Source organism: Leptopilina boulardi, unplaced genomic scaffold (assembly GCF_019393585.1).
Source record: "Leptopilina boulardi isolate dan_hultmark-lab unplaced genomic scaffold, ZJU_Lbou_2.1 LbouV2_97, whole genome shotgun sequence".
Classification (NCBI taxonomy): domain Eukaryota; kingdom Metazoa; phylum Arthropoda; class Insecta; order Hymenoptera; family Figitidae; genus Leptopilina; species Leptopilina boulardi.
This window is the reverse complement of record NW_026138046.1, coordinates 381,038-399,110: the sequence shown is the minus strand read 5'-3', so window position 1 is coordinate 399,110 and position 18,073 is coordinate 381,038. Positions and strand designations below refer to the sequence as shown.

The 18,073-nt window shown below is 24.3% G+C and overlaps 1 protein-coding gene across 4 annotated transcripts in view; it reads right to left on the bottom strand.

The window, feature by feature from the left end:
• Nucleotides 1–18,073, bottom strand: part of LOC127290958 (rho guanine nucleotide exchange factor 10-like protein) — a 49,440-nt gene that overhangs the window by 25,448 nt on the left and 5,919 nt on the right. Inside the window, exon 1 of one of the 4 annotated variants that reach the window (XM_051319823.1) lies at nt 10,513–10,786. The exons of the other annotated variants lie outside the window; for them this stretch is intronic. Coding sequence (XP_051175780.1) covers nt 10,513–10,552 — 40 coding nt within the window. The 5' untranslated portion in view covers nt 10,553–10,786. Of the gene's footprint in view, nt 1–10,512; nt 10,787–18,073 lie in introns of those variants that run through there. 4 annotated transcript variants of the gene reach the window in all.

The following is an 18,073-nucleotide window of genomic DNA, read 5'->3' as shown; positions in this document are numbered from 1 at the left end:
TTTGATTAATTTGGAAAAATATTTTCGCCATATTGAATCTGACATTTTCAATTTTTGTAAAATCTAATAATGTATTTGTAATTATTGACAAAAAAAAAAATTAACCAATTAAAAAATTTTTTAAACAGAACTAAAATTTAAAATTTTTCTCGTACAAAAATAAAAAAAATCTTCAAAAAAAAAAATTGACTAAATCATCGATATTTGAATATTTTAGAGACTGTTTTTTTTTTTAATATTATAATTAATATTATTATAGAAAGTCGTCAAATTTTTTGTTACGTTTTTAACACTGAATTTAATTTATTAATTAACACTTTAAAATTTTTGAATTTTTAATTTAAGTATTAAATTCCTAACTTTATAAAAAATATATATATATATATATAATATATTTAAAGAAACATAAATACCATAAAAACGGTAAATTTGTCTACTTTTAGAAATTTTAAAAAGGCAATAAGTCAGATTTAGGATTCTTTCAAAAAAAAAAAAAAAAATATCAATACACAACAACTTTATTATTTTGACTGCTCCAAATTTCACAGCTGTCAGATTAAAAGTCTCTCTCATTTTAAAATGCCTTTGTCAAAATTTTTTTTTTTGAAAACCCGTTTTTATTTGTCCCCAAATTTACAACAGTTCTTTTGTTGTTGTCTGTGTATTTGTGTGTGTGCACCTTTTTACAAAAAGAAGTATCAACTTTAAAAATCTAATCTCTATTGAATATAAATTGTCTCCAATTTTTATTTAACGTATGTGAACCCTCAAATTTTAACTTTAACAAAAAAAACAAACAAACAAACAAACAAACAAAATAGAAAATAAACAATAATATTAATTTAAAAATTTATCTAAAAAAAATTCTTTCTAATAAAATATTTGCAAATAAAAATTTTAATTAATAATTTTTATGTAAAATTCATGAACCTCGTAAGTTAGGGTTAAGTACATTACTGTGCTGTAAATTACGGTAATTTAGGGTAAACAACGGTAAAGTAAGATAAAATATGCTAAATTATTGTAATTCAGTGTAAATTATGGTAATAGACGGTAAAGTACGTTACTAAAGGTAAATTATGGTAATTCAGGATAAAGTACATTACTGTAGGTTAACTTAGGGTAATTTATGGTAAAGAACGGTAGAGTAGGGTAAAGTACGCTAAAAAAGGGTAAACCACGGTAAAATAGTTTAAATTAATGTAATTCAGGGTAAATTGCGATAATCGATGGGTAAAGAAAGTTAATAAGGGTAAATTATGGTAATTCAAGGTAAAATAAATTATTGTAGGGTAACTTAGGGTTATTTATGGTAAAGTACGGTAGGGTAGGGTAAATTATGGTAATTCAAGGTAATGTACATTATTGTAGGGTAACTTAGGGTAATTTATGGTAAAGTACGGTAGGAGATGGTAAAGAAGGGTAAAACAGTGTAAATCAATGTAATTCATGGTAAATGACGGTAATAGAGGGTAAATTAAGGTAAAGTACATTACTGTAGGTTAACTTAGGGTAATTTATGGTAAAGAACGGTAGAGTAGGGTAAAGTACGGTAAAAAAAAGTGTAAAATACGGTAAAATAGTTCAAATTAATGTAATTCAGGGTGAATTGCGGTAATCGATGGGTAAAGAAAGTTAATAAGGGTAAATTATGGTAATTCAAGGTAATGTACATTATTGTAGGGTAACTTAGGGTTATTTATGTTAAAGTACGGTAGGGTAGGGTAAATTATGGTAATTCAAGGTAATGTACATTATTGTAGGGTAACTTAGGGTAATTTATGGTAAAGTACGGTAGGGTAGGGTAAATTATGGTAATTCAAAGTAAAGTACATTATTGTAGGGTAATTTATGGTAATTCAAGGTAAAGTACATTACTGTAGGGTAATTTATGGTAAATTACGGTAGGGAAGGGTAAAGTAGGGTAAAACAGTGTAAATCAATGTAATTCATGGTAAATGATGGTAATAGAGGGTAAATTAGGGTAAAGTATATTACTGTGGGATAAATTACGCTAATATAGGGTAAAATACGGTAAAGTAGGGTAAATTATGGTAATTCAAGGTAATGTACATTATTGTAGGGTATCTTAGGGTTATTTATGGTAAAGTACGGTAGGGTAGGGTAAATTATGGTAATTCAGGGTAATGTACATTATTGTAGGGTAACTTAGGGTAATTTATGGTAAAGTACGGTAGGGTAGGGTAAATTATGGTAATTCAAAGTAAAGTACATCATTGTAGGGTAATTTATGGTAATTCAAGGTAAAGTACATTACTGCAGGGTAATTTATGGTAAATTACGGCAGGGAAGGGTAAAGTAGGGTAAAACAGTGTAAATCAATGTAATTCATGGTAAATGATGGTAATAGAGGGTAAATTAGGGTAAAGTATATTACTGTGGGATAAATTACGCTAATATAGGGTAAAATACGGTAAAGTAGGGTAAATTATTGTAATTCACGGTAAAGGTAATTACTGTGGAGTAAAATACGATAATTAAGGGTAAACTACCCTAAAGTAGGGTGAAATAAGTTAAAATAAAATAAATTCTTGTAATTCAGGGTAAATTGCAGTAATAGAGGATAAAGTACAATAAAGTAGCATAAAATAGTGTAAATTAATGTAATTCAGGGTGAATTGAGGTAATAGTGGGTAAAATAAGTTAATAAGGATAAATTATGATAATTCAGGGTGAATTGCGGTAAATAAGGGTAAATTACTTTTTTTCTATATAGAAAATTTAAAAAAAGTTTATTTTTTAATAAAATAATTTTTAGATTTTTTTTTTAAAATAAAAATTTCAGGTGGAATGCCCCTATATGTAATATACATTTGTGAATGTGCCATTGAGAATTGTGTTTTATTATCTTAGTGAACATATATATATATATTTAAACTAACACTCACACACACACACATACACACACTGAAATCGTGCGTAATGAGAGAACCCTGACAATAGACAGTTGAATAATTTCAACACACATATATGAGGCATTTCATTTGAAAACGATCAGTCATGACTTAGATTTTTTTAATATTTCGGTTTTTTGTATTGTTTGGGGACTTAAATAAGTGTGAAAAATTTTAATTAAAAATCTTAAGTTTTTTTCAAGTTATTTACATTAACAAATTTAAGATACTTTTTTTCCTTTTCGCTATAACTTTTTCATTTTTCTTTGTACAGAAAAGTGTTTTAAATGTTTTTTCTTCAAAAATTGTTGAATTTTAAGAAAATGATTTTTATTTTTAATATTTTATAATTTTTATATTATTTATATAATAAAAATTTTTTTTTATTAATGTTTAAACCTGTTATCGGGCTAATTTCGATCTGAAAAAAATCATGAATATTCTTCAACATTATACAAATTACATATTAAAATTTGGTGAATGCATTATGTTTGGTTCTCGAGAAAATTTTTTTTGAAATTTACCGTGCATGGCTCTATCGGCGCGCAGCATGGGATCTAACTCAAGCGTTGACCGATGCGACTGCTAGAGCCATGCACGGTAAATTTCAAAAAATTTTTTCTCGAGAACAAAACATAATGCATTCACCAAATTTTAATATGTGATTTGTATAATATTGAAGAATTTTCATGATTTTTTTTAGATCGAAATTAGCCCGATAACAGGTTTAAACATTAATAAAAAAAATTTTTTTTTAAATAAATAATATAAAAATTATAAAATATTAAAAATAAAAATCATTTTCTTAAAATTCAATAATTTTTGAAGAAAAAACATTTAAAACACTTTTCTGTACAAAGAAAAATGAAAAAGTTATAGCGAAAAGGAAAAAAAGTATCTTAAATTTGTTAATGTAAATAACTTAAAAAAAAACTTAAGATTTTTAATTAAAATTTTTCACACTTATTTAAGCCCCCAAACAATACAAAAAAACAAAATATTAAAAAAATCTAAGTCATGACTGATCGTTTTCAAATGAAATGCCCCATATATATATGAGGCTGTGCGACCGTCGCAAAATTGTCACTCCAGCAGAGAGCAAAACTCGTAGCCTTAAACATAGACAAATTCTCAATCAAAATTAACTTCATTTTCTCTCTCTCTCTCTCTCTCTCTCTCTCTCTCTCTCTTCTCTCGCGTTCATACAATACACACACACCAGTGATTCTCAACAGATCATTTAATTAGTCACACGATCGATTTAGAGATAAAATAGAAAAAATAAAAATTAGTTTTATTTTTCCACTTTCGCATGACTATTTTTTTTGACACAAGTTTCATATTTTTTTTTTTATGATGATTAAAATTTCAATTTTTAAACGCGCATGAGTAAACCTCTAGAATTTATATTTGTTAAAATATAATTATTATTTAGCCTAAAAAAATTTTGTTTATTTATTATTATTATTATTTATTAATTTTTTTATATTTGTAAAAAAAAAAAATTTCAGGTTTTATAGGGGAATGGGTACGATTTCAAAAAAGAAATTTTAATATAAAAATTGTGTTTTTTTCCTATAAAATAAAAATAAAGAAAAAATTTAATTTTTTAAAAAATATTCTAAATTTTGTTCTTCTAAATGAGAAACACTGTCGACAGAGGACTTCAATGGAATTTGCGTGTGACTTTCAATAGCACGTGCGTTGGTCCAATGAAAATGTGTTCTTAAATTAACAAATTTTTTTTTTTTTTTTTTTCATAAACTCATTTTCCTATAATAAATAGATAATATAGAATTACTAGTAATAGTAATAATAATAATAATAATAATAATAATAATAATAATAAATAATTAAAATTATTTTTATTTACTTTCCTACTTTATTATAGTAATTTATGATAATTTTAATCTTTTAATTTTTTTTTGCATGTTTTTATACAACACTAATAATTTGAAGTGTTTTTTTTTCAAAATTAAAAAAAAAATTTATAATTAAAAAAATTAAAATTTTGAAAAATTAATAAAATTAAAATGCGATAAACTATTTTTTTTCAAAAAAAAAAAAAGGAATTTTATCTCATTTCCGAGAAAAAAAAATTTGTAAGAGAAAAAGCGTCATCATTATATAGTAAAGAATTATCTCAGAATATCCACTGAATCATCACAAACTTGAAACCATCATTGAATCGCAATAAACTTTGAATTGAGTAGTATATTTTATGTTGAGAAGAAATAAAAAAAACATATATATATATATATATATATATATATATATATATATTTAAAGGAAAAAAAAAATTAATTTATTTTTGCTTCAATTTTTTTCTTGAGAAATTTAAAAAAAAAAATTTTTTTTTATTTTTTAGGTCATTTGGACAATTTACCTAATTATTTTTTTTGTGTTTTTTTTTTTAAGAGAAAATCTTTAAAAAAAAAAAAATTTGCCAAAGTTTTTTCGAAAAAGTATTTTTAAAAAATTTTTTTTATTATTATTATAATTATTTTATTATTTTTCTTTTGTTATGATTACTATTATTATTATTTTTTATTATTGTCCTGCTTTTATATAAATAAATAATTTATTGCCGTTAAAAAAAAAAAAAAAAAAAAAAAAAAAAAAAAAAAAAAAAAATTTATTGTTACTGCCAAAATAAATAAATTACACCATAATTAACTTTAATTCGAAAATTGTTAAATGATCCGCTTTCATTTGATTCTTTCGATAAAATCGATCAGATAATTTCCAAACTATCATTAATTGAACCCACAGTCATTAGCTGAATCATTGAATCAAAACGCGTTCCTCTTTTTTTTTCTTCCTATCAACAATTACAATTTGACAAATTGCATTTTTTTTATATTAAAAAAAAAAAACAAAAATCTTCTCAATTATTTTGAATAAAAAAGAAGTTATTCTTATTTTTTTCCTATAATAATAAAAAGAATTTTCATATTTGGAAAAAAATTTACGTTTCTAAAAAAAACGATTAATTTTATTTTTAAAAACCAAAAAAAAAATGTAAAAATAAAAAAGCCCTAGTTTTTGTAAATAAAAATATAGAAGAAAATAAAGAAATTCTTATAATAAATTTTAAATTTCGCGCTAAATTTAAGCTAAACGTAGCGGGAAATTCAAATTTTAAATTATATGTTATTTAAAAAAAAAAAAAAAAAATTATAATAAAAAAAAGAATAATTTTCTCTCTTGAGAAAATAAAATAACATTAAAGGAAAATTAATATGTATATTTAACTACGATTTAGAAAAAAAAAAATTATTTGTTTCTAGAACTAAAAAAGGAATTTTTTATTTGGAAAAAATTAATTAAAAAAAAAAGTAAATTTTACTTTAAAAAACAAAAAAAAACTATAAAAAAGAAATATAATTGTGTTTATAAAAATTCGGAAAAAATAAAGAAATTCGTATTAATTTAATTTTTTCAATTTCGCGCCAAATTTAAAAAAAATTAATACGCGGCGGGAAATTCAAATCTGAAATTATTTTATTCAACAAAAAAAAATTAAGAAGAAAATATTTTTTTCTCTTTAAGATGTAATTAGAATTAATAATTCGAATAAAAAACAATGAAAAAACATCGAAAAAATCATAATTATATAGAAGAATATGGAAAAAAATGTATTTAACTAAATTTTGAATTTCGCGCCAATTTGAATTTAAAATATTAGATACGCGGCGGGAAATTCAAACGCCAAATTAATTTAATTCAAAAAAAAAATTTTTTTAATTAATTTTCTCCCTCTCTCTCTCTCTTTATAGAAAATAAAATGACAATGAACGAAAATTAATATTTCCATCCCCTATTATAGTGCATAAAAATAAAAAGTGACTTTCGTAAAAAATGTTATTAAAAAAAAAAAAATTAAAATCCTTAAAATCAATTAAGAAAAAAAATTTTTTCCTCTCTCTCTCTCTCTCTCTCTCTCTCAACATGAAAGGTGTTTTAACTTTTGAATTAAAATGAAAATTGAGAGTTGGGATGACGATCACAGAAAAGAAAAGTAAACAAAGAGTCTCGAGTATTCGGTTTTAAAGTGCAGATGGAACATCCGCTTCAATAGGCATTTGATCATTCTACATTTTACCCGGACCGGATGTTCGTTCAGCGAACCGAAATTATTCGCTCGTCGAACATTCGATCTCATTTAACCGGATCAAATTTTATTTTATTTTTTTCTTACTTCTTCTCTATTCAATGTCAAAAAAAAAAAAAATTTAGTTGACAAAATATTTTTTTTTTTTTTATTCATTCCCATCGTTTAGAATAAAATTTTCCACACGGAAAAAAAAAAATTTTATGAAATTATTAATTTTTTAAATTTTACAAATTAATACTACAAATTAATAATTTTTAAAAATGAATAAATTAATTATTATAATTTAATAAATAAATTATCAAATAATTAATTAATAACAATGTTATTTATAAAATAATAATATTAATAATAATAATAATAATAATAATAAATTTATTAATCATCAAAATAATTTGTTCCGATTTAATTTATTTTAAATAATATTAAAAAAATATATATAAATAAAAATTATTGAAAATAAATTAAGCGAAATCTTTTTTTTTTTTTTAATTTTTAATTTAAAAATTTCTATTGAAAGTGAAAAATAGATGAGAGGACAAAAAAAAATATTAATACGTTAATGTGAATGATTTGGTAGTTTTCCATTCAGTTCTACAACCATTCAGAGACAATCAAAAAGCGAGTCACGTATTTCTATGAAACCAGATGTATTGAGATAATAATTATTGTTTTTTGATCAGCAATTATAGTAAAAAAAATAAATTTTTGTTTTGGGTCAATTGTGGTAATTAAAGTTAAACTACGGTAATGAAGTGTAAATTGTTGTAATTTAGAATAAAGTGCGGTAAGGAAGGTTAAATTGTTGTTAATTTACGTTAAAATACTGTAAAAAATGATAAAGTACGGTAATAAGACGTAAAGTATGGTAATTTTGGGGTAAATAATGGTAATTTTGGGTAAAGTATGGTAATATAGCGTAAGGTAAGGTAATTTGGGGCAAATAATGGTAATTTTAGGGTAAAGTACGGTAATAAAACGTAAAGTATGGTAATTTGGAGTAAATCAAGGTAATTTTGGGTAATGTAGGGTAATAAAGGTTAAATTGTAAATTAGGGTAAAATGCGGTAAAGAAGGGTAAATTGTTGTAATTTAAGTTAAAATACTGTAATAAAGGATAAAATATTGCAATGTAGGGTAAATAATGGTAATTATAGGGTAAAATACGGTAATATAGCGTAAGTTATGGTAATTTGGGGCAAATAATGGTAATTTTTGGGTAAAGTACGGTAATAAAACGTAAAGTATGGTAATTTGGAGTAAATCAAGGTAATTTTTGGTAAAGTAGGGTAATAAAGGGTAAATTGTAATTTAGGGTTAAATGCGTTAAAGAAGGGTAAATTGTTGTAATTTAGGTTAAAATACACTGTAATAAAGGATAAAGTATTACAATTTAGGGTAAAACATGATAATTTGGGGGAAAGTACGGTAATATAGCGTAAGGTATGGTAATTTGGGGCAAAACATGTCAATCTAGAGTAAAGTACGGTAATAAAACGTAAAGTATGGTAATTTGGAGTAAATCATGGTAATTTTGGGTAAAGCAGGGTAATAAAGGGTAAATTGTAATTTAGGGTAAAATACGGCAAAGAAGGGTAAATTGTTGTAATTTAGGTTAAAATATTGTAATAAAGGATAAAGTATTATAATTTAGGGTAAAACATGGTAATTTAGAGTAAAGTACGGTAATAAAGCGTAAAGCATGGTAATTTGAGGTAAATCATGGTAATTTAGGGTAAAATATGGAAATGAAGGATAAATTGTTGTAATTTAGGGTAAAATACGGTAAAGAAGGGTAAATTGTTGTAATTTAGGTTAAAATACTGTAATAAAGGATAAAGTATTGTAATTTAGGGTAAAACATGGTAATTTAGAGTAAAGTACGGTAATAAAGAGTAAAGTATGGTTATTTTGGGGGTAAAACATGGTAATTTATAGTAAAGTACGGTAATAAAGAGTAAAGTATGGTTATTTGAGGTAAATCATGGTAATTTAGGATAAAGTACGGTAATGAAGGGTAAAATACGGTAATAAAGGATAAATTGTTGTAATTTAGGTTAAAATACTGTAATAAAGGGTAAAGCACTGTAGTTTGGGGTAAAACATGGTAATTTAGGGTAAAGTACGGTCAGTAAACGGTAGAATATTTTAATTTGGGTTAGGTATAATTTTGTATGTTTTGGCATAGTACGGTAATAAAGGGTAAAATATGGTTATTCAGGGTAAGGTACGGTAATAAAAGGTAAAGTATGGTAACTTAGGGTAAAATATGGTAATTTAGGGTAAAGTATGGTAATTCAGGGTAAATATCGTACTGTTGGTCAATTTAGGTTTAAAAAAAAAAACTCTCATAAGGGATATATTATGGTAATTTAATGTAAAATTCAGTACTGTAAATTAATTTAGGGTAATGCCTATATAGTCCTAATAATAATAGATGTATTAAAAGATATTAAATTTCTATAAATTCAATAAAATTTCCACGTGTTTTAAAAACAAAAATCCAAAACATATTTGTTTTCTCTATATGAAAAATTTGTTTTGTTATAACATATATATATACTTTGGAAAAATATTATTATTCATTTCTATTATTAATTTTAATTCGATTAAATAGATATAATTTTAAAATATTGTAAATTTTGGAAATTTAAGTAAATTTTTTCTTCAATTATATATATTCATTATTTTTTTTTTATATATATATATTCCTAACAATAAAATTGTTATTGCTAATAATTATTTTTCTCCTCATTTCTTAAAATATTTATTTAGTTTTTAACTTTCTTTTTTATTTTAATAAACAAATTCAATGTCTTCTATTTCTATTTTTATATAACTATTAAAAATTTTTAAATATTTTTCTACTAAATATTTAATTTCGAAATAGAGATAAAATAAATTTAATGTCTAAACATAAAAAAAAAAAAAAAAATTCTCCATAACCTTGAGGTAAATTTATCCTCTTCTAAGTGTAAATAAATAAATAAATAAGTAAATAAATAATTAAATAAATAAATAAAAATCCCTAGTGAAAGTATATTTTCTCAAAAGTTGCCTTATAATTATTATTGTTTATACTAATATTATTATTTATTTAATATTTTGTTTTATTTTTATAAAAAATTTAATTTTAATTAAATTAATTTTTAAAATTTTTTACTATTAATTTTTCATTCGAATTCACGAATAATTTATTACTTCTAATATTGTAATTCTAAACTTTAAAAAAAAAAAAAAAATCGGAAAAAAAAATTATCCACTATTATAAAAAAAAAAAAATAAATAAAATAAAATCGTTCCTTATCGAAAAATATCTCTCCCACGAGGTTATAATAATACGGTTGCGCTTGATTCAAAAAAAAAAAAAAAAAAAAAATATCTTATCTCCATTGAAAAAATAAAATCTCTTTTCAAAAAGTTAATGACAAATTTCTTTTTAAAAAAGTATAAAAAACAAAAAAAAAGAACAAAAGAACTCACATTTAATAAGCACAATGCCATTTCGTTGGAGTTCCTCCATGATTTCTCTATACAGAGAGTCGTCCTCTTCGCCAGGGCGAGTTTGACGACTTAACCTTATCCAATTTCCATGCACTTTTTTTTTATTTATATATATTTATTCGTTTTATTATATTTTAATTAATAATAAAAACTATTTTTTTTAATTCACAAAAAATATACACACACACACACTGTACTCGCACTCATTGAATGTGTGAAAAAAAAATATTGAAAATTCACTTTGACAATTTTTGTTTCCCCCCCCCCCAAACCCCTCTTCTTTTTTTTTTGTCCCCAATTTGATGTTAATTAACACTTGTCGTTATTTATCCAAAAGAGTGAGTGAGGGTTTAAAAAAAAAAAAAAAAAAAAAAAAAAGAAAATAGTCACAGGTCGTTGACCAATAGTGAACAAGAACATTTTTAGTTTGAAAAAAAAAAAAAAAAATCTTTTTTTCAAATTTTTAAACACTGTGTTGTTGTAAATAAATATATATATAGATAAATAATGTAAAATTTTTAAGAGTGGAAAAAAGATTTTTTTAAGAACGCGACAAAGAATTCTCGTCTCTCCACACTGACAGAGAGTGTGTGTTGTATGTACAGTGGGAGAGGAGAAAAACATGGCGTCACAACCAAAGAGAGAGAGAGAGAGAGAGAGAGAGAGAGAGAGAGAGAGAGAGAGAGAGAGAGAGAGAGAGAGAGAGAGAGAAATAAATATATATATAGAGGTATATTTGAAAAGCAACGTGAAACAAGCTGGTAGAGGCAGTTTGTATATAAGAGCAACGAAGCCCGTCGCCCGGTTAGGGATCGGGCTATCAGACCGAGCGGAAGGTAGTCATCGCCAACGAAAGGCAATCGTCCTATAGTTTGAGAGTAAAAGAGAGAGAAAAATTATAGAAAGAGAGAGAAATAACGATAGAAAGAGAGGAGAGAGGGAATTGTACATTGTATTCTCTAGAGAGAGAGAGAGAGAGAGAGAGAGAGAGAGAGAGAGAGAGAGAGAGAGAGAGAGAGAGAGAGAGGGGGGGGGGGGGCAGAAACTGCGAAAGGGAATATAGTTTATGAGAGAGAGAAAAAGAGATCCTATAGAAAAGGACGAGAAAGGAAACTGACGAGGCCTCTTCAACGGATCGCAAAATTCACAATATTCAATTGTTTATTCAATTTTTGTTTACCTACTTGGGAAAATTTCCCCCTAAACCTCACACGCTTTTCCAACATTTAATTCATACACAAAAAAATGTTTACTAATTTATTTATAAATATTACGAAAATTACTTTGGAAAAACAAAAAAAAAAAATTTAATACGTTTCAATTAAAATTTAACCCATAATTGGCACCATGGGTCCAGTAGACCTGAGAATTTTTTTCCAGCTCAAATTAAAAGAAAAGGAATAGGGTCAAACGCACTGAGAAAAAAAAGTTTGAGCTGACAACCAAATATTTCATTCAATATATGTGCAACTAAAATTTTTTGGTTGACACAACTGAACATTAGTTGACAACAACCAAAGTTTGTTTCAGACGACTAAATAAGAAAATGAAAAAGAATTTGGTAGTCTCAACCAAACTTTGGTTGATGTCAACTAAAGTTTAGTTGTGTCAACCAAAAAATTTTAGTTACACATATATTAAATGAACTATTTGGTTGTCAGCTCAAACCTTTTTTCTCAGTGCGGGGTAAATCCGAACGCTTTTAGTAAGTTTCAACAATAACATAAGTTTTTTCTTTAAAAAAAAAAAAAATTACTTCCGGTATTCTGGTGCATGAAGTTGTAACTTTACATCCATAGAACAATTTTATGTGGTAGCAAAAATTTTTGATATATTACAATCGCAGGAAACTTAGCGTTCGTATTATTATACCTCGATACTTTGCAACTTTCCTAAAATACAGGGGTAAATACGAACGCTGCACTGTATTTCAAAAAAATCTTAGGGAAAATAAATTTAAAGTATTGCAATTGTTAAACTTATATAAAAACTCAAAAAAAAAAAATACGATAATAAACCTATTATGTAATAATGCATCATATATAAATACAAAAATCAAACAGGTTAAAAATTAAAATGCATTACACAATTAAAACCTTCAATAACTTTATCAAATCATAACGGATTTTTGCAAAATTTGCGACAGAAAGTATTTTGGAGTGATTGAATGTAAATACAAAAATAAAATTCAAATTTTTTAAATTCAAAATGGCGGACTTTCCTAAAACTTATTTTTAAAAATGATCAAAAATTCGTAATCAGCGACCCTGAAACCCCCCGAGTAACAATTTTCGAGCGAATCCAATGAATTTTTTAATTCTCGTCCGCCATTTTGAATTTTGAAAAACTGACTTCAAATTGGTAATTAGCGACCCCAAAAACCGTAGAATACCAAATTTTATTAAGATCCTGAAAAACTTTTTTCAACAAACCATTTGGCAAAAAAATTGAAACACTCCTTCGAGAGAACAGAGATTAAGTTTCTGCGCTTATTATTAATTACTAACGAGGATACGTATAGAAAGAAAAACTTTTTTCTATGTACTTTTATAATGTTAAAATAATAGTGTAATGAAATAAAAACAATTTTGTGTGGCTCTGATGTAAAAAAAAAATTATTGAAAATACCGTTCGGATTTACCCCGGTTTTCCAATTTTCCGGGGTAAATATACGAACGGTTTGATATTATTAATAAAATTTTACAGAAGGCAAAAATCAAAAATAGTTTTTGTTCTAGTATTCATAACAAACAATTATAAATAATAAAATAAATTTTTAGCTTCTTTTTCTTGAAATACGAGACAAAATACTGAAAGAGTGTCATCTTTGATTTTCAATCTTTTTTTGCAATACTCGTTATCTTTGTTTATGCTGTTGCTAATTAACAAACGAAAAATGGGATAATACTTAGAATCTCTTGAAGAGGATCTGAGGTAAAAATTCTCATATCGAACTTATTTTTAAAAATTTTAATTAAGCTGAAATAATTAGCGTTCGGATTTACCCCGGCTGACCCTACTTATATTATGTTCTAAAAATTGTTAGAATTTTCATTTTATGGAATTACATTTGTGAATTTTTTTCTTTTTTTTCACAGAAAATTATAAGATATTAAAATAAATTATTATTTTAATCCAATTTTGCTTATTTTAATAACAAAATGAATTAAAATAAGCAAAATTTGATTAAAATATACTAAGCGTTGTATATAGCTTATATTTTAATGCCTTTTAATTTTCTGCGTGTTATTTTTGAGATGAATTTTTTATTTCTTCAAATTGGTATTTTTGCAGAATAAAAGATTTTCAGATAATAGACAATAATTTTTATAAAACCGAAAATTCATGGAGAATTTTTATATTTCTTTCAAGTTTTATTTTACAGTCAATTCTTTTATTGTATAGATAAATATACAAATTTAGGATAAAAAATGTATTTATTATGGAATGACCCAAAGAAAAAAGGTTATAACTTTTAAGGAAATTACCGAATTCTTATAAAACTTGGTAATTATGTTTTTTGCAATAATTAACATCCATTAGAGGCAAAAAAATACAAATTTAGAAAAAAAGCGCAAAATTATTACGGAATGACCCAAAAAAAAAATTCAAAAAAAACTCTTATAACTATTAAAGAAATTAACGGATTTTTATGAAATTTTTATTTTTTTGTTCTTTGCAATGAATAACATGCAAAAAAAAATACAAATTTAGGAAAAAAGCGCAAAATTATTACGAAATGACACCAAAAAAAAAAAAAATCCAAAAAACAGTTATAACTAAAAAAAAATTAGAAATTCTGTTAATTGATTTTTCGGTTAAATAAAAATTCTGCAGAAAAATTAGTTTTCTGGAAATTCAATCAAATAATAATTCGAAAAAATGAAAATTCATTTGAAAGAATAAAATGAAAATTCTATGCAATGAAATTCTACCCAATAAAAATTCTTTAAAATGACCTGCTATTATATGTTAAATGAAAATTCGAGAATATAAAAATTCTAACATATAAAAATTCGAACAAATAAAAATTCTGTTTAGTGATTTTTCAGTTACCTTACATTACCTAGAATTACCCTGTATATTACCGTATTTTACCCTACATTACAATATTTTACCCCTAATTACAAAAAATTTACCCTTTATTACCGTACTTTACCCTTAATTACAAGAATTTATCCTTCTTTACCGTACTTTATCCTAAATTACCATAATTTACTTCGTATTACCATGGTTAAACAGTAAATTTTCCTACAGTACAATATTTTACCCTTCATTACCATAATTTACCCTGTATTACCATATTTTACCCTATATTACAACAATTTAACTTAAAGTACAGTATTTTACCCTTCATTGCAAAAATTTACCCTATTTTACCGTACTTTACCCTAACATTGCCTGCTATTTAACCTATAGGGTATACTGTAGTTTATTCTAAATTAACATAATTTACCCTACAGTAATCTACTTTACCATAAAAATAATTTACTCTTCATTACCCTATACTATATGGGTCATTTTACATGAAGTGGACAACCCCGATTTTGATTGGTTTTTCAATATTACTTATAAGTAATACAATTTTATTAAAAATCTATTAAATGAAGAAAAATAGATGTGGATTTTATGAGAAATTTAACGTCAATTTTGATATTATGGTATTAATTTTAAAAATTAGATTAATTTTAACTTAAAAACGGAGAAAAATGGTAAAACGAATAAAGTAACTTTTATTATTTTAATAGTGAAATCTCAACTTCGACCATTTTTAAAATATTTAATAATATTGTAAATGATAGCTAAAATTTTGTAGATTTTACAATTTAATATACAAAATCTACAAAATTTTAGCTATCATTTACGATATTATTAAATATTTCAAAAAATTGTCGAAGTATATATATTATATCAAAAATTAATTTAAAATCTGTTCTTCATTTTTTGAATTTAAAATTATTAATCTAATCTTCAAAATTAATACCATAATGTCAAACGACATTAAATTTTACTATAAAATCCACATCTATTTTCATTTATTTAATGGATTTTATAATAAAATTGTAGAATTTAAAAGTAATATGGAAAAACAAAAATTCAAGTTTTTTATTTTTAAATTACTCAATTTATTTTTATAATTTAGGTCTTAATTAATGTGCTCTTTAATTTCATAATATTTCAATTTTTTTTCTATTTTTCTTTAAAGAAGCTTAAAATAAATTTTCCATTATTCTATAAAGTATAAACGATAATTTTCCATGTATTTTGAGGTTATGTCAATTAAAATTTTGGTCTATTCTAAAGCGATATTTAACGGTAAAACAGAAAAATAAATCTAGTTTTGTTCAATTGAAATTCCAGTGAAGCCGCCGACTTATGATGGACCCCGTGAGGAGGGGGTGTGAAGGACACGATGATGCATTGCAATGCTGCCCAAGATCGGATTTTCTAATCAATCGCATGATACCCACAAGTTTTGACATTAATTTAAAATATAATATAAATAAATATAGTAAAATACAAAAATAAATTATAATTTAAAAACGAATTTCAAATTTAATTTAAAGAGGAAAAACAAAAAAAAAAGTTTTTAATGAATTAAACGGAAACTTAGTAAAAGCTTTTGGTTTAAATCATAATTGATTTACTGCATTAATCTCTTTTATGTAATAGAGAATGAATATGCAAAAAAAAAAAAAGAATTTTTTCTAGTCTAGTTAGTTAGCATAGAATAGAAGTTGAAATGACGTAATAATAAAGCGCGCATTTTGAAGAAATTGTGTGAGTAAATTGCACATGTATATACATATATAAAAGAATATACATTCATCATTTGCGTTCATCATAAGAGTTAATTGTCGGTACTTGGAAACAAGCAACTCAACCAAGGATATAATAATACAATTCAAAAGAGAGGAGACGAAGGCAATCTAATTGAAATTCATACCATACATCGCGGGGCTTTTGATCGATTGCAAAATCTTTCACTCCAAAGAGACAGAGAAAAGAAGAAGAAAAAAAAATCCTTCCAATCAATCTTCCGCGCAATCTTTCGTTCTCAATTACTCCCCCATTTTTTTTTTAATTATATGTTTACGCAAAAATGTAAGTTTCTCTTAACGAGAAATCTCAATTTAACATAACCTACAAATATTCTTTTATAAAAATTACTCTAATTTTAACGGGACATAACCTTAAAAATTACCGTAATTTTTAAGTTAAAAGTGATATAACCTCTAAATATACTATCGTTTATTGCAAATAATGAAAAATTTATTAAAAAAGAAAAAAGAGAAGTAAAATTGAAATTTTTTTGAAAAAAAAAATTAAAATGCTTTTAAAATTCATTCGATTATTGTAAGAACTACTATTACTTTTGAAATTTAATTTACTTGCAAAATGCGTTTTTAAAATTCAAGGACGTGAGCAATATAAGAAAAATATGATTTTAGTTCTTGCAATTACAGACTTGAATTTTGATTTAAAAAAAATAAATTTACAGAATTCGTCAAAAAGTTGCAAAAAATTTAAATTAAATAAATAATAATAAAAGCGATCATTTATAATTAGAAATGTTTAATTTTAATTCCTTAAGTTCTTACACTTACAATTTAAAAAATATATATAATTTACTTTTAATGCAGTAAAAATTGTACTGAATTTATTCAAAAAAAATTCCTTTAATAAATTTAAATAGCAATTCAAATAAAACGTTAACTAATAAAATTATTCGAATTTTAATATCAATTAAAACTTTTTTAATTATCAAATTAAATCATTAACTAAATCTAAATTTAATTTAAATTTTTTTTAAATTTGAATATTAATTTAAATAAATCAACTAAATTTTATTGAAATAAAAAAATTTTAATATCAATTTAAATAAAGCGTTAAATAAATTTTATTCAATTCTTACTTTATTAAAAAAAAATACATCCTTTCTAAATATTGATTCAGTTATTGCATAAACTGCATAGTCCATTTTTTTAAATTTGTTTATTGCAAACGTCTTTACAAAAGCAATTGTAGCAATAAAAAAATAGTGAAAAAAATTACCTAGCAGTTTTTTTTTTGCAATAACCAATTCAAAATACAAGAACGTAAAAAAAATGTTTAATCAAATTTTTGACGTTTTCAAGTAAATAGAAAAAAATGAACTAAAATTATTAATCATGCTGTAACATGCAACCAAACACCAAACATGCAAAACGATTATTAGTAGTGTCTCGGGCATTAAAATATCCCACAAAAAAAGTCTTTTCAGTTTTTCAAACAATTTTTTTTTGTTGCCACATTTCATATTTATTTTAAGTAATAAATATTGAAACGTGGAATATAGAAAGAAAGTTTTTCTATATTTTTCCTATTAGGGGAATTTCTGTTATATATATATCAAAAATGATATTATCTATCAGTCATTTCTTTGTTGCATTTCTTTCTCTCTCTCTCTCTTATTATCTCTAACGTCTCATGATCTTGGTCCAGGGACATTTGCGTTGAGGTTATCGCACGATATATTCATTCGAAAGCAAAACGCTCT